The sequence below is a fragment of the Chanodichthys erythropterus genome, chromosome 9, assembly GCF_024489055.1.
Source record: "Chanodichthys erythropterus isolate Z2021 chromosome 9, ASM2448905v1, whole genome shotgun sequence".
Taxonomy (NCBI): Eukaryota; Metazoa; Chordata; class Actinopteri; order Cypriniformes; family Xenocyprididae; genus Chanodichthys; species Chanodichthys erythropterus.
This window is the reverse complement of record NC_090229.1, coordinates 22,493,590-22,518,932: the sequence shown is the minus strand read 5'-3', so window position 1 is coordinate 22,518,932 and position 25,343 is coordinate 22,493,590. Positions and strand designations below refer to the sequence as shown.

Sequence of the window (25,343 nt, the reverse complement as noted above, 5' to 3'; positions counted from 1 at the left end):
TTTTGGCCAGATTTAGGATCTTGGTCAGATAAAGCTTAAACCATTAAAGGAATTTTCCGGGTTAAATAGTATTTAGTAAACAATAAATTTCAGCAAAATTTTCAACTGTTAATAGTGTAGAGATGTAGCTCACAAAGAAGAAGCCAAGTGGCTTTCTGTTGATCAAAGAGGAAAAATGTATGTGACATCAACTTGAAACTGTAGCAAAATCTGCATGGGGAACTTTTCGCCCTCACACAAAAGTTGAGATCGCAAGGATTCCTACTGGAATTATTCGATTTTGCCAGCAAAATTTCATTGAACAACAGTAAATGTGATCACACCATTAAGTTCAGTTAACAGCATTTGTGGCGTAATGTTGATTACCATCAAAAAAATAATTTTTGCTTATTCATTTTTTAAAACCAATAATTTTTAGAGGTGTGAAGCTTATGATTTCATAAAAGCACCTGCTGTACATTCCTGTACATTACATACTTCTGTTGGTTTTATGGATTACAGGTCACAGTTGCAGAGAATTGTTAACTTAGGGTTGAGTATCACAGGCAAAGCACAGATTGTCTGTTTTATGTGAGATGAATGACCTTAGCAAGGTATTTTGGAGGACTCCTCTCACATTTTAAATTCAGAATTTTAACTCCTCCCTTCGGGAAGGCGATACAGAGCCCCTAAATGTAGGACAGTTTGAGCTTCTAGATCTGTTATTTCAAATGCAGTTTTAGTTGTAAATACATACTTGAAGTATGAAGAGGCAGGACGATACATATGGTGTATAGTTTAGCCATATAGTAGCCAACAGTATATGTGGAAGTGTACATGTACAGTTATGTATTTTACCCTTTTAAGTTAGTGTGATGACTTAGATTCATTATCATGTTCTGTTTAGTTTCTATGCAATAGTTTTCAGTTTCACTGTCTCAATGTCACTGTAGTTTATGATTAGTGCACACCTGTTCCCTTTTTCGTTAATGATTGTTCCCTTTCCTCAGTTCTGCAAAGCTGTTTAAATCATCATAGTTTTAAATTAGAATTAAAAAAAAAAATGTAAAAATATTTTTAATTGTTTTAGTGTTTACATTATGTTTTCGAAACAACAAAATTGTAAAATTGTATATAACTACACAGAAAAGGTTAGTATGTTTTTTAAAACTAAAAAATTATATTAGCATGCATATTGTTTATGTCTTATAGTTATACTATTATACGTTTTAATACTGTGAGTGCCTCATACAACCCAGATTTATGTAACCCAGTGTTATTGATTCAACTAAACTTGTATTGAACTCGGATTCCTTATTGAACTTGTATTGAACTCGGATAATTCCTTTAAAAGCAGGCAAAATGTCAACTATAGCTAGTATGAGAGAGTCTTAACTGCAGGTACTTTCCTATGTTACATCATTGTACTTCTGTATACAATTAAAAACACTCAAAACATGAAATTGCTGAGACAAGATGCCTACAGATGAAATTGGTTTTCACCTAATCCAAATAAATGCAAAGCATCAGACCATCAGGATGAAATCGAATGTGTCTCCTTTATAACAGAGCAGCGGTGGCTCTTGTTGAAGCCTAGCTGGCTCTTGTTCTTGTCCAGGGGAGTTAGAATGAGGTAAGAGAAGTCAGCTGGGGTGAATTTTGACACAGCTGAAGCCTTTTATAGATGGCTACATCACCTCATCAGGGCCCGTTTCTTCACAGCAAGAAAACTTCATCAGTCATCAGGACATATTTTTGCCATTTATTATGTACTATAACAGCACTGTTCTAAAAGCAAATACCGTGCAAATGATTTCGGTTAAAAATACCACATCATTTTTGGCTTTGTGAACCAGCTTTTGTGACATTGTCCAGAGTATGTAGACAAACACAAATAAGGAGCACTTCCATCACATTTGGCCGCTGGCCTTTTAGCGTGTTATCTAGGTTTTTGTTAATCCTTAAATAAAATAAACAGAAAAGCTAGCAGCTTTGTGTCCAAATTATATCAGAATTGTTTAACGTTTCTTTTCACAGTTGTGTACCTAAATATTTTTCTATTATTATACATTTATAGGACCAGAAAAAAATCTGTAAAATTCTGTCATTCTGTCATCCAAACCTGTATGACTTTCTTTTGTGGATATTAGATATTCTGAAAATGTATTTATTATTTATTTATTTTTGTCCATACAATGCTGTCCATTACATGGACAAAAATGTAAAGCCATAAGAAAGCCATACAGGTTTGAAAGGAGGGTAAAAATATGATGTCAGAATTTTTATTTTTATTTTTGCTGAACTATTAGGGGTGAATGTTTAGGCAGATCAATTAAACTTTTTAAAGGATTAGTTCACTTCAGAATTAAAATTTCCTGATAATTTACTCACCCCCATGTCTTCTAAGATGTTTATGTCTTTCTTTATTCAGTCAAAAAGAAATTATGGTTTGTGAGGAAAACATTCCGGATTTTTCTCCATGTAGAGGACTTCAACGGCTACCAACTGGTTGAAGGTCCAAAGTTCAGTTTCAATGACGCTTCAAAGGGCTCTACATGATCTTAGCCAAGGAATAAGGGTCTTATTTATCTATCAAACAATCGGTAATTTTTCTAAAAACATAAACATTTATATACAGTGGCATGAAAAAAGTATGTGAACCCCTTGCAGAATCTGTGAAAATGAGAATTATTTTAATAAAATAAGAGGGATAGTAAAAAAATGTATTGGTGCACAATTTGTAAAGTTGTTGAGATCTCATCTAAACTTTAAGAGGAGGCAAATGTGAGAGGCCCAGTGTCTTTAGTTAAGGAGAAAAATCTGAGCACAGTGTCTCTCTTCTAAAACTTTAAGAGGAGACACATGTGAGAGCTTCTGAGCCTATTGCTGAGGAAAAACAAGTCTGAGCACAGTGTGTGATGTTACTGAGATCTCTTCTAAAACTTAAAAAAGAGTGTGGGAAGCAGGAGACTCAAGCAAAAGTCTCTGTTTGATGTTAATTTCATTTCATTTCATTTATGTCTAGCAGATACATTTGAGATGTTAATTTTTTTTTCTCTCCTTTGGGTAGCTTCTATCTCATTCATGCACACCATTTCAATCAAGCACAATACATGCATTCTCATATTTGAAGTTTAGTTTTGTTGCACAATTACTTAACAGAGGAAGACATGACCTATATTTTCATGCATGCAAAATGGGTTGTATAAGGCAAAGTTTACAATGTTAAATGAAGAAATGAGGCACTGGTACTTTATTAAATTTGTTAAGAAGAAAGTATCTATCTTAGCCTAAACATCTCACACTTGTCTAATCCCTTGTTTGGAATATGCTCTGCACATACAATGCTGGGTATTGAAGATCAATTTAAACGAGTATCTCTTTATATTCATATTATAAAAGGTATAATGCTATTTAAATAATAGTTTCAGTGTTTACAATATTAGTAAAAATTTAATTTCTAATAAAATAAAATTGAAGACATCTGGGGCTGGTTGCAAAAATATCTTAGAATAGTCTTAAAGGTCCCCTAGAACTTTTTAAAAAAAGATGTAATATAAGTCTAAGGTGTCCCCTGAATGTGTCTGTGAACTTTCAGCTCAAAATACCCCATAGATTTTTTTTTATTAATTTTTTTAACTGCCTGTTTTGGGGCATCATTATAAATGAACAGATTCAGGGCTACTGGCCCTTTAATTCTCGTGCTCCACGCCCACGGAGCTCTCGCTTGCCTTAAACAGTGCATAAACACAGTTTACACAGCTAATATAACCCTCAAATGGATCTTTACAAAGTGTTCGTCATGCAAGCGGCGGATTATGTGAGTATTGTATACTGTTATATTGTTTACATTTGATTCTGAATGAGTTTGAGGCTATGCTCCGTGGCTAACGGCTAATGCTACACTGTTGGAGAGATTTATAAAGAATGAAGTTGTGTTTATGAATTATACAGACTGCACGTGTTTAAAAATGAAAATAGTGACGGCTCTTGTCTCCGTGAATACAGTAAGAAACGATGGTAACTTTAACCACATTTAACAGTACATTAGCAACATGCTAACGAAACATTTAGAAAGACAATTTACAAATATCACTAAAAATACCATGTTATCATGGATCATGTCAGTTATTATTGCTCCATCTGCCATTTTTCGCTATTGTCCTTGCTTGCTTACCTAGTCTGATGATTCAGCTGTGCACATCCAGACGTTAATACTGACTGCCCTTGTGTAATGCGTTTCATAATGTTGGGAACATGGGCTGGCATATGAAAATATCGGGGCGTACACCCCAACTGTTACGTAACAGTCAGTGTTATGTTGAGATTCGCCTGTTCTTCGGAGGTCTTTTAAACAAATGAGATTTATATAAGAAGGAGGAAACAATGGAGTTTGAGACTCACTGTATGTCATTTCCATGTACTGAACTCTTGTTATTTAACTATGCCAAGATAAATTCAATATTTAATTCGAGAGCACCTTTAAAAATTAATTATTTTATTTTTTTTATTTTTTTATTTTTTTTAAATAACTTCAAGCCTGGTAATAACATTTTAAAATAAGTTGCATAAAAGGTATATCTGTTTAATTTGAATCAGGAAAGTAAGACTGACTACTTAGTCAAACTAGTTCTTAATATGCAACTATGCTAAGATTATGCAGCTGGCACCAAAAGACAAAGCTGATACCTAAATGAGACATGTAAGAGAATAATCAGCTCTTAGTGAAAGCTATGTCAGAACCATAGCCTTGTGGACAGCACATCAACATTGAGACACAACAGCTCCTCAGACAGCACGAGTTCAAATCCCAGCTAAAGGTACTTTCCTGCTCCTGTTCCCTTTCTCACCTCTCCCATAGTTTCCTGTCTCTCATCTTACTGTCCTATCCATTAAAGGTAAAAAACAAACAAACAAAACAATGTCATCAATATATATATATATATATATATATATATATATATATATATATATATATATATATATATATATATATATATATATATATATATATATATATATATATATATATATATATATATATTACCTGAAAATATTTTTACAATATAGACATTTATTGTTTCTCATTTTGGACTCCTTTCTCTCAGAACTTTCTCATGTCTCAGTTGTGTCTACTTTTTTTTTCTCTTAAGGCATTTTAGGAGAAACATCTGAGACAGTGTTGATACTACAATGAGAGATATTTGAGAATCACAACTAAGTCTCATGAGCTTAGAAAGAGCAACCTCTGAGCAATAAACTGGAGTCTTGAAAGAGACTGCAGCAAGACAATAAAGAGATGTTCTAAGTTTCTTCCACCACACTCTCAGTTTTGACTTTTGTTTCTCTCAGCTATTTCTCATGTCTCATTTCTGTCTACTCTTATTTCTCATAAGGAATTTTAGGAGAAACATCTGAAACTCTGTTGATATTAAAATGAGATATATATGAGAATCACAACTAAGTCTCATGAGCTTAGGAAAAGCAACCACTGAGTAATATTTTTTTCCTATGGGGATGATTAAATTATCAGGACATTTTAATATGGGTCAAACTTGACAAGTGAGCTCAGTATCTTAGGACAATAGGTGAGTAAAATAAGAAAATGTGGAAAAAAGTTTGGGGTCTGTAAATGTGTTTTAAACAAGTCTCTTATGCTCACCAAGGCTGCACTCATTTGATCAAAAATGGGGTAAAAACAATAAAATTGTGAAATATTATTACAATTTAAAATAATGTGATTTATTCCTTTCATGGCAAAGCTGAATTTTCAGCAGCCATTACTCCAGTCTTCAGTGTCACATGATCCTTCAATATGCTGATTTAGTGCTCAAGACACATTTTTGTAAGATAGTGTATGCTATAGGTGCCTTAATGAGTTAATGTAATCAATATGGTGTATGACAGGATTGGATATTATAATCTTACCAGGCCGTGACAGGAGGTATGGGCTGCCCATTTCTGCTCCAAGTCACCAGAGGTGTAGGACTTCCATGAACTTCACATGGAAGGATCACCTCTGATCCAACCTCGGCTGCCATTTTAACCATCGCCTGTGACCCATCAGCACCAACAATTCTTGGTTTGCCTATTAAAATAAGAGATTCAATACTTAAATTCTAATTTTTTTTTGAGTAAATCATCAAAAACGACTTCTATTCATGAGATTCCCCACTGTTAACACTCAGATGCATCTCTCTGCTGGTGTAGCCCACTGCACTGGTGGCGGTGCAAACATAGACCCCTGCATCCTCTGCCGTGGGACTGGGGATGTACAGACTCCCATCAGCTGCCTCAAGAGGTGCTGATACAGGCCTGTTTGAGGGATCTCGACCCTGAGGAGAGAAGGAGATGGCAGACAACCTGAACACCTCGAAACAAGCATGTTGGTCTGAAGGGAAGATTGGAATGCACATCCTGTCCAAAACCTCTGAAGCGGCTTCTCGGGTTACCAGGAATCAGGCATTCCTCATGCATATCCCCCATCCCCTTTGCTCTTAAACAAGATGGCTTTAACAGACCTCCTTTCATGTGACCAGAATAGCAATTTACATGCCTCGAGTGGATACTGCGGACAATACACTCCAAATCTATGGTGTTGTGAAACAGAGGTGGAAAACTTAACTTCCCATGACAGGGGCAGGCGGACGTGAGCTCACATTCATTTGAAAGGCAATTGGGAAAGCAATGCATCAAAGACGAACAGGCTGCATCAGCACTTCTCCTGCTTCCATTATGTTAAATTATTCCAGCTAACTGTTTGGCACAACGCAATATGTCACTATCTGTCACTGCTGGGATGGTGACACAGCCAGAAGCACCATTACTGGGAAAAAAACAGATGATCAGGGTGATGTACCTTGGACCAGACGATGGTGGGCTTGGGGATTCCACTTGCTTCACAGGACAGGGAGATGGGTGTGCCCTCGTTGGCGGTGTAGTGCAGGAGACCAGTCTTGATATCAGGAGGGGCTGGAAAAGTAGGTCAGAATAGCAGCTGTTCACAAGGCCTTAACAACCAGCGGTTCACAATTAGAACTTCGCCAAAGATACTTCACAAGGAATCCAGCTTATCACTTCTAAATAAGAAACTCTAATATTAGCACCTATTTCAGCTTCATTAGGGACCAGATGAGTTGCTGTAATGCAAAAAATTATTTTCTTAATATTTGTTTGTGTTTTCCAGTAAAAATAAAAACATGCTTAAGATAGGATTTGTTTAGCCATAAATAAATAAGCAATACATAACAGTAAAGTATGTATATTCATCTGTACACTGCAAAAAAAAAAAAAATCATTTTATTAATCAGTACTTTTGCATATTTGTTTCTCAAGTAAATATAAATGCTTATATATATTTTTACTTCTTTCTTTTTCTTTCTTTCTTTCTTTCTTTCTTTTTTTCATTTTATATGTTTTAAAGGGGTCATGAACTGAGAAGTCAAATTTTCCTTGACCTTTTGATATATAAGAGGTCATCATACTATAAGAATATCCTAAGTTTCAGAACTGGAAACTTCCTTGTTAGTCCAAAAACAGCTTTTAATGTTACCAAGCCCAGTGAACGACTCGTCCTGAAATGTGCCTATTGATGTACGTCATATATAGGTGAAAGACCACCTCTTAACACCTAATTCACCATTGCAACTTTGGCCCTGTCCACTGGTATTAGTGAGATCAGGAAGAGAGAAGAGCCCAGGATCAATCACTGGACTAAAAATAACACCTTCCAAAGGATCCTAATGCTAGGAATGTGGTTATTTGATTTATTTTCAACAATGTAAATGTCTCAGTTGAGCACTTACTCGACAGTAATGCGACAACATGTTAGTAACTGTGTTAATTCTAATGCCTGATCTGTGACCAGTGATTTCTGATTTGTAATGATTCATCTACAGTCAGATGTTCTTTGTCTAGGTATGTAAATCAAACCAGTGATGACTTAACGGTCAACTTCACATTGTTTCTCTTCCTATGATTAAATTCTAAACAAAAAGCAATCAAAGAACGCTCCCTTGGCAATCGCTAGAGCTGTCAATCAAACAGCACAAGTTTATCAGTGACTGAGTTCTGGACTCGCACAAAAACTCTTGTAATAATCAACGAATCTCTTATTTACATTACGTCTCACTGTTAGTTATGAAAGCATTTGTTAGTGTGCAGAAATCGAGTTGCAAGTTGCATTCATGTGCTCAACATGTCTGTGATTGGCTACATGCTCATCACTGCAACCTAAACTGCAATCTAAATATAATGCCATAGATCTAAATATAATCAACACTTTACATGATTAGTTAACCTTGAGAGCTGTAATAGTAAAAACGTGCTCAAAGTTTTCGAGAGAGTGAAACATGTAATGAGATTACTTGAGACTGACTTGTTTCTTGTAATCTAGGCATCTGAAAAATTGTATATTGCTGCATAAAGCAGTCCATCTTTCTTCCTCCGTTATTCCATTACTGCCTTGTTATCACCACAATGTTCACTAAATAAAAAAAAAAAAGAAAATCAGTTATACTCAATTAGAACTAACCATGAACTTCCACTGTGACGGTAATATTGGCTGATCCTGCTACATTGATAGCAGTGCACACGTATGTCCCCTCATCATCAGATACAGCTCTATCCACATGCAGACTGCCGTCACTCCTTAGAAAGACTCTTCCACCAACACGCACCTAGAGACAGGATGATCATACAATAAAAACATAAGCACATACATTTTCCGGGAATTTCAATTTCACACCTAAGTGTCTCTCTCAGTCGTTACTCACTTGTTTTCCATTGTGCGTCCAGACTCTCTCAGGAAGAGGAATTCCATCTAACAACATACAGGGAAGGTTCAAAGGCTGACCGATCATCGCTGTGACAGCTGGTGCACCTTGAACTAATAACGGCGGTTCTGTAAACAGGACAGATTGTTACAGTGAGAGTTTATGGGTAACGCTTTAGATTACAGCCCGCATCTAAAGCGTTACCAGTTTGTGGTCACAATATTTGTGATACTGATAAGGAGAACAACACATTTTCATACCTAAGCCAGTAACAGTGACTCTGGCTAGTGCCTTGATGGATCCAAATTGGTTTTTGGCCTCACAAACATAAACACCTTCATCATCAACCCAAACACCTGGAGGGGTCAGAGCAATGCTGATTACAACATAAAAGACTCTTTTGTAATGGATCTCATAAACATGTAATTTCATACTTTAGTCATTCACAAACCATTAAGTTTAATTATAGTTTGCTGTTAATAATGTGAAAGAGATGTGATATTGGTAATCAGCTCACATATGGATGTGTTGTGTTTGTGTCTTTGTTTTTGGTAACGGATTTACTTCATTAATAAAGTGTCATCTTGACCTTAAAAACAAAGCCAGCAAGCAATGTGACTAGTTTAACGATACACACAAATAATAAGCCACAACCTATAAGTTTTTACTCACTCATGTCAACTCATTTAGATATCATACAGATATCATAGAGAATTTCAGATAAAGCTGCTCATTTATAACAGAGATGCACAATATATACAGTAACCATATCAGTTATCATCTCATAGATTTATAGCAACCTATACCAAAATGGATATTTAATTTTTCACCATTAATCATTTAAATCAGCATTATTAACAACAAACAATAAAAACATTATTATTATTTAAGGGTTTTTTTTTATTAGAATTTATAATCTTATAAAAATATTTTGATTTTATTTAATTTTATTCATTTTAAAATTCATAATATTAAAACATTTTTATTACATTTAATTATTATTATTATTATATTAATTATTATTATAATATTATTATTATTATTTTTACATTCAGGTTACCTTTGGCTTTGACCATCTAATATTCACTTAAAAATAATAATTAACACAAATTAAAATTATTAACAATAATCAATAGCAATAAAAACATTATTATTAAATGTATTCCTTTAAAATTCATAATATTTTAAATACAGTATATATATATTTTCTTATATTTTGTAATGTATAATATTGAAAAAATATTAAATTAATTGTTTTTTAAAATTTATTATAAAAATAAACCACTAAAAACTTAAACCAATTGATATTTTTGAATAAATATTACATGTATCAGTGTTATTACTTATTATTAAATGTAATAATTGTTAAATGTAACATTTTTTAAAAATGTATTCTTTAGCAAGTCTCAAAATGATTGTCAACTGATTTTAGTTTTTAGTGTTTTATTTTTTATGTATTTATACAAAAAAAGTATAATATTTTAATTGAAATTTAATGTCGGTGCATTCCTAATTTATGAACCTATTTCTTAACCTGTTTTCTACTTCATGGTTTGATAAAAATTAATGCTACATCATATTGCTACTATAATGTCTTGAATCTAAAAGTGCATCTATATTATGCTTGTTGATGATGCACATCTGCATGCTTGTTAGAGATATTAACCATTAAAATTTTTAGATTTGTTCAAAACTCATTCAGCTGTTGCCGCTGTTGGCAATTTTGGACTAGATAGAGAATTTATGGCAATGCTGATTTGCTTGTATTTACAACCCAGCTATTAATTCCATTGTGATGACAGTTCTGACTTCATTTATGGTTATTCATTCTTGTTAAAGACCATTACACACACACTTTATATACAGCTTATTTGAAACAATAAAACTGTTGTAATGAATATTGTGCAACACTTTGGATGTGTGAAATTTGCACAATAGTCGTTTGCACTAGAATTGGTAGCTGTTGAAATAGTTTTAAATAGTATAAATCAATGTTGCATGTGCACAATATATTTGTGTGCAATTATGTGTGTGTTATGTGTATATGCAATGCTATGTGAGTAAGAATGACCTCAAATTTTCAGGCCTATATACATGCACACACTTTCAAAGGCATATAGGAACAGTTCAGCTAACAAGGAACATTCTTAGAACTTTGGCATGCGTTCTGGCAAGGATCTCAAAGTTATGAACAAACATTTTTCCAGTAACATTAACAGAAAGCTTGTTCAAAGTGTTTTCTTTCTTCGTTCAGTGATTCAGTGTCAGCTTTGGAGGACAATAGAAGTGGAACACTGTCTTCAAACAAAGAATGGACCACTGGATTGTTAATGCCATTCTTCTAGCTTACCAAGCCCAAGGTGTACCATGCCCCCTGGGAGTGAGAGCTCAATCTACCAGGTGCATCTGAGCCTATTTGGCTTTACTTAATTGTGCCACCCAACAGCTTCACGAGATTTTACAATCTCTGTGTAGAACCAGTTTCATCTCGAGTCTTTGGTACTTACAGGTAAAATTCGGACAACTGGTCGGGCGTAGCACTTGCCAAGTGCTTGTATAGTGCTTTTTTGTCCAGAAGAGTTCCTCATGTCTGGAAAACCCAGGACACTCATCAGTGGCTTAGTTTGGTGGAAGAATTCTCTACTCGTGTTATGCCCCTTTTCAGGTGAGCCATTTTACTTGGGTTAAGTGCTTCATATGTGAGGTGATCCCATATGAGGTATTCTTCCACTGTTCATTTTCCCCGTCGTGAACCTTGAGTCTTCCCCTGGATGGAGCCTCTCAGGTGGAGCCAACACAGGGACCCTATGTAGTACTTCCCATTAGGTAAGACAATAGGACGTACTCTCCAAATACTAACCTCCCCTTTGGATAGGATGTGGTCTCCGCAGTGCTCCTTTCTCATCAGTGAATGGAGGTTACAACAGTAACCAACATGTTATCTTGTCTTTAATAATGTTCTCAAAATGTTAACATAAAAACATTATTAATACATAATTTGTGAAAGTTTTTCTGAAACGTTTTACTTGTTTGTTTTTTTTTTAAATACTACTACTGTTTTAAAAAACTGAACATTTTCATAACTTAAAGGTGTTATAGAGGATGTTTTGTTTTATACATTTTTGCAATATTACTTGAAACTGTCTTTACTAACTGATAAAAGACTATTTATTAGGTGCACTGAAAGGAATAATATTAATATACATCATCTGTGCACGAGGTTGGGCCTCAAAAACATCAGCCAATCGCTTACGCATGCGCTCATTTCAAAAACTCACTAACAGTCTTTGGTTTCTCAGTCGTCGAAAACATCCTCTATAACACCTTTAACAAGAACATTGGCAAAACGTTCTTAGAACTTTTTTTTTTTTTAGCTGGGAGTCCTATTTGCTTTTAGTAACCAGGTTAGCTAACAACAGATGAACTTCTCAATGCTAATACTATAGCTGTTCAATAAAAATTTTATAGCCTATAAACATTTAGAGATACTTTGTCCATATGTAGCTCCCTGTCCTGCCAGAAGCTCCGGCTCTGACTCAAGAGGCCTGCGGTTTGACTTTTTACCCCACCCAACCCCTGAAGGGGCCTAGGGTGAGGAGACCTTCTCTCAGCCCACTCTCTAAGAGAGGAAGCTCTCAGCTGTAGTGTTTCTATTTCCTTCATCGCAGCAGTTGGTTTCAAACATCCCCCCCACACACACACATATCAACACCTAAAATAACATCTTCATTATTCTCCTGTGGATGGACCATGTCCGTTAGATCCTCGCGTTTGGTATCTGGGAGCCTCCCTAAACATCTATTCAAAGATAGATATAGAAACTCACTCTGGATCTGAAGGGCACCAGAAGGCAGTTGAGAGGTGCCAACGTGGCCAGATGACTTGCCAAAAATTGGCCGTCCATCCTGCCGTCTCCATGTCAAAGAAGGTGTGGGGAAACCGCGAGCAATGCACGGTAGAGTAATGTTATCACCCACGCCGGCCGTTATGTCCACGGGAGACTCCGAGAACATAGGAGCAGCTGAGCAAAAAAAGAAAAGAAAAGAAAAAGAAAATAAGAAAAAAGCAAGCCATCAAAACAAAACAAAATGTATTGTAACATAATATAAATGGGTAGAAAATAATATGCATTTAATTTAACAAAGAAAATATTTTCCATTTAAATAATGTATTACCTTTAGTACAAATATTGAAATAATATTTAAATAATTTGTTTTGGCTTTAGGCCAACATATTGACAATATTATTATGCTTTGTGTTTTTCATACAGAGTATAAATGGGTCTTTTTGTACAGCTGTCTTTATTTTTTGGAAAGGAAGATATCCTTTCGGGTTCCTTGGCATTAGAAATAGTGAAAACACCTGAATCAGAGAACGAAGTGGAAAATATGCAGATAAAAATAACAATGGAGTAAAATAAGCTTTACAACCAATATTCCACTGAACACATTTATTTCCAACATATTTTTAGTTTTTCCACACACATTATACGTAGGATAGTAATTATGACTTAAAGCTGAGGTGTGTCATTTTTACGATGTTAAAATATTTTCTTCCACTGTCTCAAACAATGATGTAAGTATGGGAGAGGGACTTTCTTTTTGTCTGACCAATGGCAGAAAGAGGGAGTGTTCAGTGAACTGCATCATTATTCAATCAAAATTTATATCATTATATTTGTTCATTTACACTTAATGACGCTGGTGGCACATAAATTACACATTTTAAGGCAAGTTCTATACAAAGTTATGATCCTGTTCTGGATCATTCAAGCATGCTCATAAACTGGCCATGAGCTACTGGATGAGAATTCTGTCAGGAGCAGTTAAAAGTCCTGTTAAAGACACATTTCAAGTTAAAACCAAATTTTGCTCTCCAAATTTCACACACTGCAATAGAGCGAGGAAACATTTCCACTTGTGGTTTGGAAGCCCATGGGCTTATGGGTGTGTTATGATTAAAATCAGATAGTTCTGTCCAAGGATTTTGATTCATGCTATGAGCTACATATCCTTCAAAGTTTTTGAAAAGCAATAGAAATACTGCGACTGTGAGCTCAATAAATAAAAGCCCACATAAAATGAAACTGTTCCATATAAACTGCACAGTAATATTTATATAGTATCAGCGTGTAATGCAGCTGAGGTCTTGTTCTCACCTCCCACCTGCAGCATGACCACAGCAGAGTTGGACCCGGCAATGTTTGAGGCCACACAGGTATACTCTCCAGAATCCAGTTCCTGAACCCCACGGATCCGCAGTGTTCCACGATGGACATCCTGCTCCGCAAATGGAACTGTTCCCAGATCCAGATCCCCTGAAGACGGATGGTGCAAGAATCAAAGAAAACATATACTGTTGCTGTAACAACTCACTACACGTAATGCAATATCCTAACAGACTCTAAAACTCAGAAAATTAATAACAGTCTCTTAGCCATGAAGAAATAGCAACATATGTTGTATTTGGTTTATGCTGATGAATCTTTTATACACTTCATTTGGTTCAAGTTTGACACATTTTTGTCAGTCTGCACATTATTGTTATTAAATGTTATTTTATCAGCTAAATTTTTCTGACAATTTAGTAAGAATATATATATATATATATATATATATATATATATATATATATATATATATATATATATATATATATATATATGTTTTATTTTATTTTTTTTAAATGATAATGAAAATGCCAAAAAATGACATTAAAAATTAAACAACAACAAAAATGTAAAAAGAGGTGAGGTGTCTTGAAGGCCCAAGTAGTATCCTTAGGGTGAGTGTTTACCTTTTTGCCATTTTATTAATGGTAGAGGAGTACCAGAGGCCCGACATTCTAGAATGGCATCTTCACCAGCAATGACCATCACAACATGCTGTACCACTGAGATGCTTGGAGGCTCTGAAACAACAACAAGAGGGAAAGGAATTAAACCTAGCATTGTGTTAAAGGTGCTGTACTGTATGTCATTTTTTTCTATTAACACACATAAATTGTCCTTACTACCTGACAGATATCATTTAAATATCTGTCTCTGGTTATGTTCAAAATTGAATACTAGCTAATAGCTACCTACTAAAAAAGTATGTACCTCATAATGCTTAAAATAGTAAGTAAACAGTAGGCATTATTCTATTATAAACATTTAAAACAGAAATATGATACATTTGTCACATGACCCCATCAGGTTGCTATCCAAATCCAAAAACATTTTGTATTTTTAATCTAATTTTGTTGTAAAAATGTCTAAAAATTGGGCAGTCTGGCCAAATAATGAGTCAAAAAAATAATCAAAACTGATAGGCTATATACGGAAGAGGATTAGGGCCAAGCAATAATAAATATTTAAACCCATCTCGAGATTAACGTTGTTAAACTTTAACGAGTTTATTCTCAATATTTTATCTCGACTTTTTTCTCGAAATTTAACAAGTTTTTTTCTCGTAATTTAACAAGTTTATTCTCAACATTTTATCTCGACTTTTTTCTCGAAATTCAATGAATTTATTCTCAACATTTTATTTAGACTTTTTTTCTCAAAATTTAACACGTTTTTTTCTCGTAATTTAACGAGTTTATTCTCAACATTTTATCTCGACTTTTTTCTCGAAATTTAAAGACTTTTTTCACGAAATTTAACAACTTTAATCTCAAGATGGTGCTATTTTTTTATTATTGCTTGGCCCTAATCCTCTTCCGTAGCTATAACTTCTGGTTCATCCAATTTTATTTTTTTTTAAGAAAATAATACTTTTATTCAGCAAGGACGCATTCAAATGTAAAAAATGACACATTTATAATGTTACAAAAGATTTCAGTTTTAAAAGAAAATGCTGTTCTTAGTGAGTTTAGTTTAGTTTAGTTTGCCTTTTGATTTCCCTGCTGAAAAATCCAGCATAAACCATGCTGGTCCAGGCTCATTTATGCTGGTTAGAGCTGGTATAGTACTGGTCTAACTGGTGAACCAACATAGTCATGCTGTTCTCAAGCAAGACTAAGCTGATGTAGCTGATCCACCAGCACTCCCACTTCTCAGGAACTAGCAAACCAGCAATCGGCATCCCGTACTGGAACCAGCATGCAAAACATATATTATTCTGGTGACCAGCAATGCTGTATTTTTCAGCAGGGTTATGTATGACATTCTGAGGCTTGACAAAATTCCACAGAGAGACTGAGTGCCAAACAGTTCAACAGAAGCAGCTATAGATCTTTTTGGTATATTATATTTGATATGCCTGCCAACACCTGTAATCTCATTTAGTTTTAATGCATGCTGTAATGTCACTATAAAAGTTATTGTCAGTTATATATATTTAATCTCTAACTCAAAATGACAAAATTGTATAAGAATGGTTTACTATGAACAATAATTTCCATCAACAGAGCCAGTGACTCCAGCACCTGCATAACTGATGAGAACAGACTGAGAGGCAGTGCCAGCCTCGTTGGTGGCCAGGCACGTATAGTTCCCAGCATCCTCAGGGACAGCTCCTCTGATTGTCAGCATGCCAGACTCAGAGATGCTCATTCTGAAAGCACAGCCAGTGTTATATTAACCTAAGACTGCTGATGTAATGATTATATTACAGAGACCATTGCGTTTAACGCTTTTCAAACTGAACAGTATTTTCTTTCCATCAAACTGACTTCTGACCGATCACAGCATCAATGCCAGATTTATTCTGATGTCAAATCTCAGACTGTTAATGGTTTGCGGTCAGCTTATTCAAACAGAAATTAAATATAAATGATACATTTTAGGAAAGTAGATAAAAATAACCATCTCAAACTGTGTGTGTAGATGTATAGTGACAAGAGGGAGGGGGAGCTGGTTGACTACCGATGGTGGTTGAACAGAAAGATGTTGCCATGGCTCCAGAAAACCTTTGGAGGAGGGGATCCAGATGCCAAACAGGAGATGCGGACTTCTGCACCCAGAGAGAAGCTTTGTGTCTGAGGAGAGACAACAACAGATGGGGCCTCTGTAAAGGAAAGAGAAATAAACTGTGAATCATCCTGTACTGAAAGGGATAGTTTGTTCAAAAATGAACATTCTGTCATTATTTACCCAAGCTCATGTCGTTCCAAATCAAACCCATTTGCTGTTGTTTTTTTCCATGGAACATAAAAGAAGAATTTTTAAATAATTTCTCATAGTATGATGAATGATGTGCACCATTCAGAATTTAATTGAGATGCCTTCAAAAAAGTTCATCAAAAAAACCATCAAGTTTATAGATAGATAGATAGATAGATAGATAGATAGATAGATAGATAGATAGATAGATAGATAGATAGATAGATAGATAGATAGATAGATAGATAGATAGATAGATAGATAGATAGATAGATAGATAGATAGATAGATAGATAGATAGATAGATAGATAGATAGATAGATAGATAGATACATAGATAGATACATAGATAGATACATAGATAGATACATAGATAGATACATAGATAGATACATAGATAGACCACACAGGTCTGGAATGGCATGAGGTAATGAGTAAATAATTTTTGGTTAACTATTTCCTACACACTATTTGGCACAAAACCTTTCAGACTGCAGACATGGCAAAAAGGATAATGAAAACTCCACACGCTATATAATTGTATAATAATGATGGAAGTCTAACTGCACATGTTGAAATTTGCTCACAACTAGATACACTTCATCAATTTGTTTGGTTATTTGTCTCCAAAAGGAGCCGCCAATCTAATATCACATTAATCTTGCTTATTCGAAACATGCAGGGCTCAATCTGGCTGGCTGTGTAGAACTTGCGCTGTGGTTTGGAGGGTTGTAATGGAAAACACATGATGGTAGGACTCATGAGGGCGCAGGAGCTGAGTGTTTGACCAGGTGGTGCAGAATACCTAAGACCACCAGCCATACGACAGCCTGACTCTCTCCATGGGCGTTTGTGGCTCTGCACTGGTAAGGTCCAGCGTCCTGGCTGCGAACCCAGTTGATCTCCAGAGAGGAATTGGCCAGCACTTTCACCCTTCCTGAGTGGGATGATAAAGCACTACCAGCCCGATACCAGGTCAGATTGTGCCGCACAGAGCCTTGAACCTGGCAGGACAGCACCGCCACTGTACCCGGGGATGAAGTCACATTCACGGGAGGATGCAGAACGGGAGGGGGCTCTGCATTAAGAGAAACGACGATGACATGCTTTAAAGGAGACATTAAAATACAATATGTGAGGCAACAAATCTCTCAGTTTAATGTTACCATAGTAGTCAAAACAAGACTTTTGGCTGTGACTTACAATTCCATTGCAAAAAGCTTTTCTCATTTACAATTTCCTTTAATTCTGGAGATCACACCCTCCTTAGCAAGCTGAAGCCTTGTTTATACTTTCACACGACTCTCTGCAGACTGTGCACTCAGTTCACGATGCTCAAGAGGCATTTATACTTGACATGTTCCACATTGAACTATTTTACACAATGACAGACAGTAGTGTGCAGAAAATATTAGCATAACTAGCAAGAAACAGCTGTTAGAAGTAGTATTTTACATAGTTTTAACATTTTACATGAACCTAAAAAAAAAGTAATGTTCCCAGTGAACATTAATCTCCCTAAGTGAAAAAAAATGTTATTCAAAAAGTGTACAAAACAACAAAAACATGTATATACTTTGACTTTGTCTCTGGTTCTAAACTCTTACATTTACAATTACTGTATTACTTTTACCTATATTTATTTAACGTATTTATTTTTTCACATACATATTTAATATGACAATAATTTTAGATTTAATATTTATTTCTCATATTTAATATTTTATATACATCTATTTATTTATTATTTGTTTTATATTAATAACTTTGTTCAATATTTATTTCACATATTTAGTATTTCACATACACTTAGTAATAATAAATTATTAAACCAATTTACATTTTATTTTATTTATTTTCTGACATTATGACATATCATTATGACATATAACAAATTACATATAAAACAGCTGCATTTAGCTGTAACCTCAATTTTTTTTAAAAATAAAAATAAAATATTTAGTCACTTTTATTCGTTGTACAAAATGGAGGTGAATGATTACAAATCTTTTTACCCCCTTAACCAAGAAAAATTAATTTGAATAAATTTAATTAAAGATAATTATATTTCTCTGAAAACAACAACAAAAAAATCTTATTGTCTTACACAGAGTTAGTTCTATATAAATGTATCTTTTAAGCATAATAAGATATTTAACTGGAAAACAAGATTATAAAAAACAAAGGTTTTTCACTGTAAGGGATTGTGTTGCAAAGGTACAAAAATCCAGCGGTGCATGATGGCACTTTTGGTATAGTATATACCAGGTTTGAGGGTGTTGATGTGAATACAAGATTGTATAATGCAGGAAAAAAGTATGTAAAGTGTGTGTATCCATGCAATACCTCTAACAGTGAGTTGCGTGAGAGCTCGTCCCATGCCTGCAGTGCTCTGAGCCACACATTCATATGTTCCCTCATCATCGCCTGAGGCATGTGGAATTTCCCATGATGCTTTATCTGAAGCCCTTCAATTACAAAAAATTAGCAGGTTTAAGTGATGAGTCCAAAAGTGCAGCCTTTGATCACAAACATGCATTTACAAATTCACTTCAAGAGTGAGGTAAAGAATGGAAAGAATTACTCTGAAAATATAGTGTTACAGATTACAAATGATATGAACATATTGAAGCACACACAGATGGCAGCAGGTGAAAGGAAGGAAGAAAAAAAGATAGTCTGATGTCACTAACAACTAGCTTGCACAGAATACCTTTCACTATAAGTCAACATTATTTCATGTTCAAAATATAATTCAAAACAGAGTGCCCTTTATAGAAATTTTTCATGATGACTTTCTTTTGTGCAATACACACAACCCCTGCTGTATATTCATTCCAAGATTGATATGTCAGTGAGAGCTAACAAATCTTTCTTGGGCTAGGTTTGAATTTCGACTGTAAATGAATGCCCCATGTCAGCACACGGTATCAAACGGAGCAAAAAAATGGTCCAGCAGATGTTCACTTCAACATCTGCTCCATTATGTTTACATAAGGTCATATCACAGGAGAGAATGCCTGCAAAAGTGTTTGTACATGTTTGGGTTCAGAGTAATAGAGAAGAAGGAGATATGCAAGAAAGAGAAAAGGTAGAGATGAAGAAATATACAGAATGGGAAGTGTGGGAGACAAAAAGTGCCAAAAAGTTTGTTTGTTTTTTTTCAAAAACGGTTTCAAAAGTGACTTTTCCCTTATAAAATTAATAGTCTGAAAGGGGGTGCTTAGTCTTTAGAAAATGTCAACCCCACGAGGTACTGAATTTTATGACAGCTTTTTAAATGTTTTACTTAATCTGAGATATGCAGTTGCTGTTCGAATGTTCCAATAGTTCCAATATTCGGAACTCACCTAAATACAATTAGGAAAAAAATACCATTTAAATGAGTGGTTTTGTTATTTTCCAGCAATAATTACTAATTGAAAAAAATGTTTTACTACAACAAATATCAGTTCAAATATCAGATTATGACAAAATTATGCCATTGTTGTATGATTTAGATTTTTAGCTCAGGAAGATCAAGACCTCTAAGTTGGCCAGGACAAAAAAAAAAACATTTTTTAAGGAGGGATACAGACATTTGATGTGCAAAAAAAAAAAAAAAAAACAGCAGAAAAAAAACCCTTACTCATAGGTTCTTTCCTCTCCTACTGTTCTTCCACCTTTGGTGAATCTCAGTTTATAGGGCAGGTCACTCTCCACAGAGCAGTCAATCGTAGCAGACTGCATGTAGAACCCTCTTATCACAGTGGGCATATTCACCAACGGAGGCTCTGTAGGATAAGAAGAGGCCAAAGGTTAAACTGGATCACCACAGCTGGATTAACAACAACACAACACAAACAATGTCATCTTAAGAAACAAAACAATGTAAACAACAAAACAAAACAAACACAGTCCAGTGGATTTTGAATGCAACTTGAATGCAAATAAAACAAAACAAAAAAATTTTTTTAAATAAAAAAGTATTTATTCAGTGTCTTATAGAAAAATAAATGTATAAATACTTTTTACTTTTTTATTTTTATACAAAAAAAAAAAAATGTTTACACAGTACTGTTTTCAAAAGTACCAACTTCGGTACCAATTTGGTACTGAAATTTTAAAAATGTGACGATACCAGCATTTCCCTCTAGCATTTTCTTCATCTTTGACACTCTTCATCGAGCGCTTACACAGATATATACAGGAGCGTTTGAAAGTAGGCGTCTAACAGCGCTCGACGAAGAGCGTCAAAGATGAAGAAAATACTAGAGGAAAATGCTGGTATCGTCACATTTTTCAAATTTCAGGACTGAATTGGTACTGAAGTCGATACTTTTGAAAACACTATTATGCAGTGTTTAAACTGTTCAGAGTTCAAACTGAGCCTAGTGGATTTTGAATGCAACTTGAATGCAAACAAAACAAAACAACAAAGCAAAGCAAAGCAAAACAGATATAAAAAAGTATTTATACAGTGTTTAAACTGTTCAAAGTTCAAAGTGAGTACAATGGATTTTGAATGCAACTTGAATGCAAACAAAACAAAACAACAAAGCAAAGCAAAACAGATATAAAAAAGTATTTATACAGTGTTTAAACTGTTCAAAGTTCAAAGTGAGTACAATGGATTTTGAATGCAACATGAATGCAAACAAAACAAAACAAAACAACAAAGCAACGCAAAACAAATATAAAAAAGTATTTATACAGTGTTTAAACTGTTCAAAGTTCAAAGTGAGTACAATGGATTTTGAATGCAACTTGAATGCAAACAAAACAAAACAACAAAGCAACGCAAAACAAATATAAAAAAAGTATTTATACAGTGTTTAACCTGTTCAAAGTTCAAAGTGAGTACAATGGATTTTGAATGCAACTTGAATGCAAACAAAACAAAACAAAAAAACAAAACAAAACAAAAATAAAAAACAGTTTTATACAGTTTAAACTGTTCAAAGTTCAAACTGAGTTCAGTGGAAATGTTTTTAAATAAAAAAGTATTTATTCAGTGTCTTATAGAAAAATAAATGTATAAATACTTTTTACTTTTTTATTTTTATACAAAAAAAAAAAAATGTTTACACAGTACTGTTTTCAAAAGTACCAACTTCGGTACCAATTTGGTACTGAAATTTTAAAAATGTGACGATACCAGCATTTCCCTCTAGCATTTTCTTCATCTTTGACACTCTTCATCGAGCACTTACACAGATATATACAGGAGCGTTTGAAAGTAGGCGTCTAACAGCGCTCGACGAAGAGCGTCAAAGATGAAGAAAATACTAGAGGAAAATGCTGGTATCGTCACATTTTTCAAATTTCAGTACTGAATTGGTACTGAAGTCGATACTTTTGAAAACACTATTATGCAGTGTTTAAACTGTTCAGAGTTCAAACTGAGCCTAGTGGATTTTGAATGCAACTTGAATGCAAACAAAACAAAACAACAAAGCAAAGCAAAGCAAAACAGATATAAAAAAGTATTTATACAGTGTTTAAACTGTTCAAAGTTCAAAGTGAGTACAATGGATTTTGAATGCAACTTGAATGCAAACAAAACAAAACAACAAAGCAAAGCAAAACAGATATAAAAAAGTATTTATACAGTGTTTAAACTGTTCAAAGTTCAAAGTGAGTACAATGGATTTTGAATGCAACATGAATGCAAACAAAACAAAACAAAACAACAAAGCAACGCAAAACAAATATAAAAAAGTATTTATACAGTGTTTAAACTGTTCAAAGTTCAAAGTGAGTACAATGGATTTTGAATGCAACTTGAATGCAAACAAAACAAAACAACAAAGCAACGCAAAACAAATATAAAAAAAGTATTTATACAGTGTTTAACCTGTTCAAAGTTCAAAGTGAGTACAATGGATTTTGAATGCAACATGAATGCAAACAAAACAAAACAAAACAACAAAGCAAAGCAAAGCAAAACAGATATAAAAAAGTATTTATACAGTGTTTAAACTGTTCAAAGTTCAAAGTGAGTACAATGGATTTTGAATGCAACTTGAATGCAAACAAAACAAAACAACAAAGCAAAGCAAAACAGATATAAAAAAGTATTTATACAGTGTTTAAACTGTTCAAAGTTCAAAGTGAGTACAATGGATTTTGAATGCAACATGAATGCAAACAAAACAAAACAAAACAACAAAGCAACGCAAAACAAATATAAAAAAGTATTTATACAGTGTTTAAACTGTTCAAAGTTCAAAGTGAGTACAATGGATTTTGAATGCAACTTGAATGCAAACAAAACAAAACAACAAAGCAACGCAAAACAAATATAAAAAAAGTATTTATACAGTGTTTAACCTGTTCAAAGTTCAAAGTGAGTACAATGGATTTTGAATGCAACTTGAATGCAAACAAAACAAAACAAAAAAACAAAACAAAACAAAAATAAAAAAACAGTTTTATACAGTTTAAACTGTTCAAAGTTCAAACTGAGTTCAGTGGATTTTGAATGCAACTTGAATGCAAATAAAACAAAACAAAAATATAAAAGAATTTAAAAAAAATGGGATGTTGGAATAGACTTACCTGGGATGATGTTGGTATATGACACACTAGACAGTCTCTGAAAATTGTAGCCTTCTCCATCATTTCCAGACACTCTGAGGAAGAAGCTCTGAGAGGGTGTTCGAAACTGCGGGATGCTCCAAATACCTCCTGAGCCTCCATCGCCAGGCAAAGGCACAGGAATGGTACGCAATGAGCGGCCCCCTAGAGATACTAACTCCATATTGGTAACAAGACCAGGAGGCTTCAGACCTGAGCACTTTAGCATCACATGAGCTGGAACACCTGGAGGAAAATGCGATATATTTGATCTGTTATTCTTTATACAGTTCAGGCAAGTGCAGCCATGAGCAAGTTCTAGCACAAACTGAGTAATACCTTTTTTCTATCAAAATGTGGCTGGAGAAATTATTTAACATTTTAAAAGTAATGAATAATAATAATAATAAATAATCATTAAAAAAAATAAAAGCTATCACTCCAGAACCCATCAGTGGAAAAGGGTTATGTGCCCACATGGTGATGTAGTAATACCTTTAATAGGTCTCTCTCTGGTCCTGCTGAACTCTGTGACAGGTACACTAGAGAAACCTGCCCTGAAGTCCAGGTTGCTCACACCTGTTACTCTAAGTGTGTGTCTCCCACTGCATCCCACCTAGACAAGAGAAAAAGCAGGTTTTAAACACTGACATTATTCAAAAGGATCTGTTATGTATATACCTAAATATCAAATATGATCTAGCATCACTGTTCAAAGCTCTTATGCGTTACCTTTAATGTCCATGGTCCAGGACGAGGGTTCTTCAGGTTGACCACCCGTGCTGAGTTTGGGATGTTGAGCAGTTCTGTTAGACCGTGCCTCTCTCCAACTATACGGCCTATAATTATTCAGATAACATTTTAAAAAGGTTTGCAAAGCATAATATTTTATACTCCTTTTAGTGAGAAGGCATAAACAAGCATTCAATACAAAACAATAGCATGTTCCTACCAAGAGGGTCTCTGAGCTCAATTTGAGGTGCTGGACCACTCAACGATACAGTGACTTCTTTTAAACTAGGGTCAAAGGGCACCTCCCACTGTGTCTCCTGGGCAGTTTCATGGTCAGATGAAAGAAGGTGGACCTTCATGGCTTGGACAGTTTCCTCAACCCATTTAAGAACCTAAACAAAACAAATTAATTTTCTCCAAAAGCAGAACATGTAAAAAAACAGAAAATAACATTATTTAACATAAAATGTTATTTGTGGAAGGGCAGCTTTGGTCTCCATTCACTTCCACTGTATGGAAAAAGCAGCTTAAACATTCCCCTAAATATCTTCTTTTGTGTTCTACATAAGAAAGAAAGTCATGTCTATGACCAAAAGCTCTGACATGAAACCATGCAAAGATGAGAAATGCAGGCAAGGTAGGATCCCAGTGACCTCATCTCTGTTCGTGCAGACTGCCTCACAGAGGTATGTCACAAGCAGATCCTTATTAAACAGTGAGGAAATGAGATCACATCGTCTATCAGATAGAGAATCCAAACTATTCTTGGACTGACAAGCTATATATTTCTCAAAGAGCATCTCAGACAGTAAAGGACTGCTGTTCACCCTAGACAATAACAGAAGATCACAGTAGATATATATTTACAGTACATGGCAAAAAGCACAGGTAATGCATTAGTCATCCTGAAACCATTTCAGATGAGACACGCAGTATCAAAAATAGACTTGGAGGGCTTAAAAAGAAAGTTCACCCAAAAATAAAAGTTATGTCATCATTTACTAATACTAATGCCCTTCCATCCCTGCATGACTTTTTCATGGATCACAAAACAAACAAAAAAGCAAAATAAAAGTATTATACAAATGGTCTATATATGCTCATAAAGTCATATGATAGCTTTGTGTTGAAGACCTGACTCAAATAAAGTCTTTATACACTAATAGTCTTGCAGTTAAAGGTGCAGCAGGTGATCTGAGAAATGCTAATGT

At 34.5% G+C, this 25,343-nt stretch overlaps 1 protein-coding gene across 3 annotated transcripts in view; it reads right to left on the bottom strand.

The window, feature by feature from the left end:
- The window catches only part of hmcn2 (hemicentin 2), a 92,589-nt gene that overhangs the window by 54,673 nt on the left and 12,573 nt on the right, over positions 1–25,343 (bottom strand). For 2 of the 3 annotated variants that reach the window (XM_067395071.1, XM_067395072.1), the window contains 18 exons: positions 24,353–24,524; positions 24,133–24,239; positions 23,896–24,016; positions 23,383–23,646; positions 20,471–20,615; positions 19,189–19,310; positions 17,648–17,920; positions 16,606–16,747; positions 16,167–16,294; positions 14,550–14,663; positions 13,912–14,070; positions 12,580–12,774; positions 9,014–9,109; positions 8,754–8,881; positions 8,513–8,657; positions 6,839–6,951; positions 6,155–6,314; positions 5,908–6,067 (listed from right to left, as the gene is read on the bottom strand). In XM_067395071.1, coding sequence (XP_067251172.1) covers positions 5,908–6,067; positions 6,155–6,314; positions 6,839–6,951; positions 8,513–8,657; positions 8,754–8,881; positions 9,014–9,109; positions 12,580–12,774; positions 13,912–14,070; positions 14,550–14,663; positions 16,167–16,294; positions 16,606–16,747; positions 17,648–17,920; positions 19,189–19,310; positions 20,471–20,615; positions 23,383–23,646; positions 23,896–24,016; positions 24,133–24,239; positions 24,353–24,524 — 2,744 coding nt within the window. Of the gene's footprint in view, positions 1–5,907; positions 6,068–6,154; positions 6,315–6,838; positions 6,952–8,512; positions 8,658–8,753; positions 8,882–9,013; positions 9,110–12,579; positions 12,775–13,911; positions 14,071–14,549; positions 14,664–16,166; positions 16,295–16,605; positions 16,748–16,833; positions 16,847–17,647; positions 17,921–19,188; positions 19,311–20,470; positions 20,616–23,382; positions 23,647–23,895; positions 24,017–24,132; positions 24,240–24,352; positions 24,525–25,343 lie in introns of those variants that run through there. The other variant, XM_067395073.1, reaches the window with a different exon arrangement.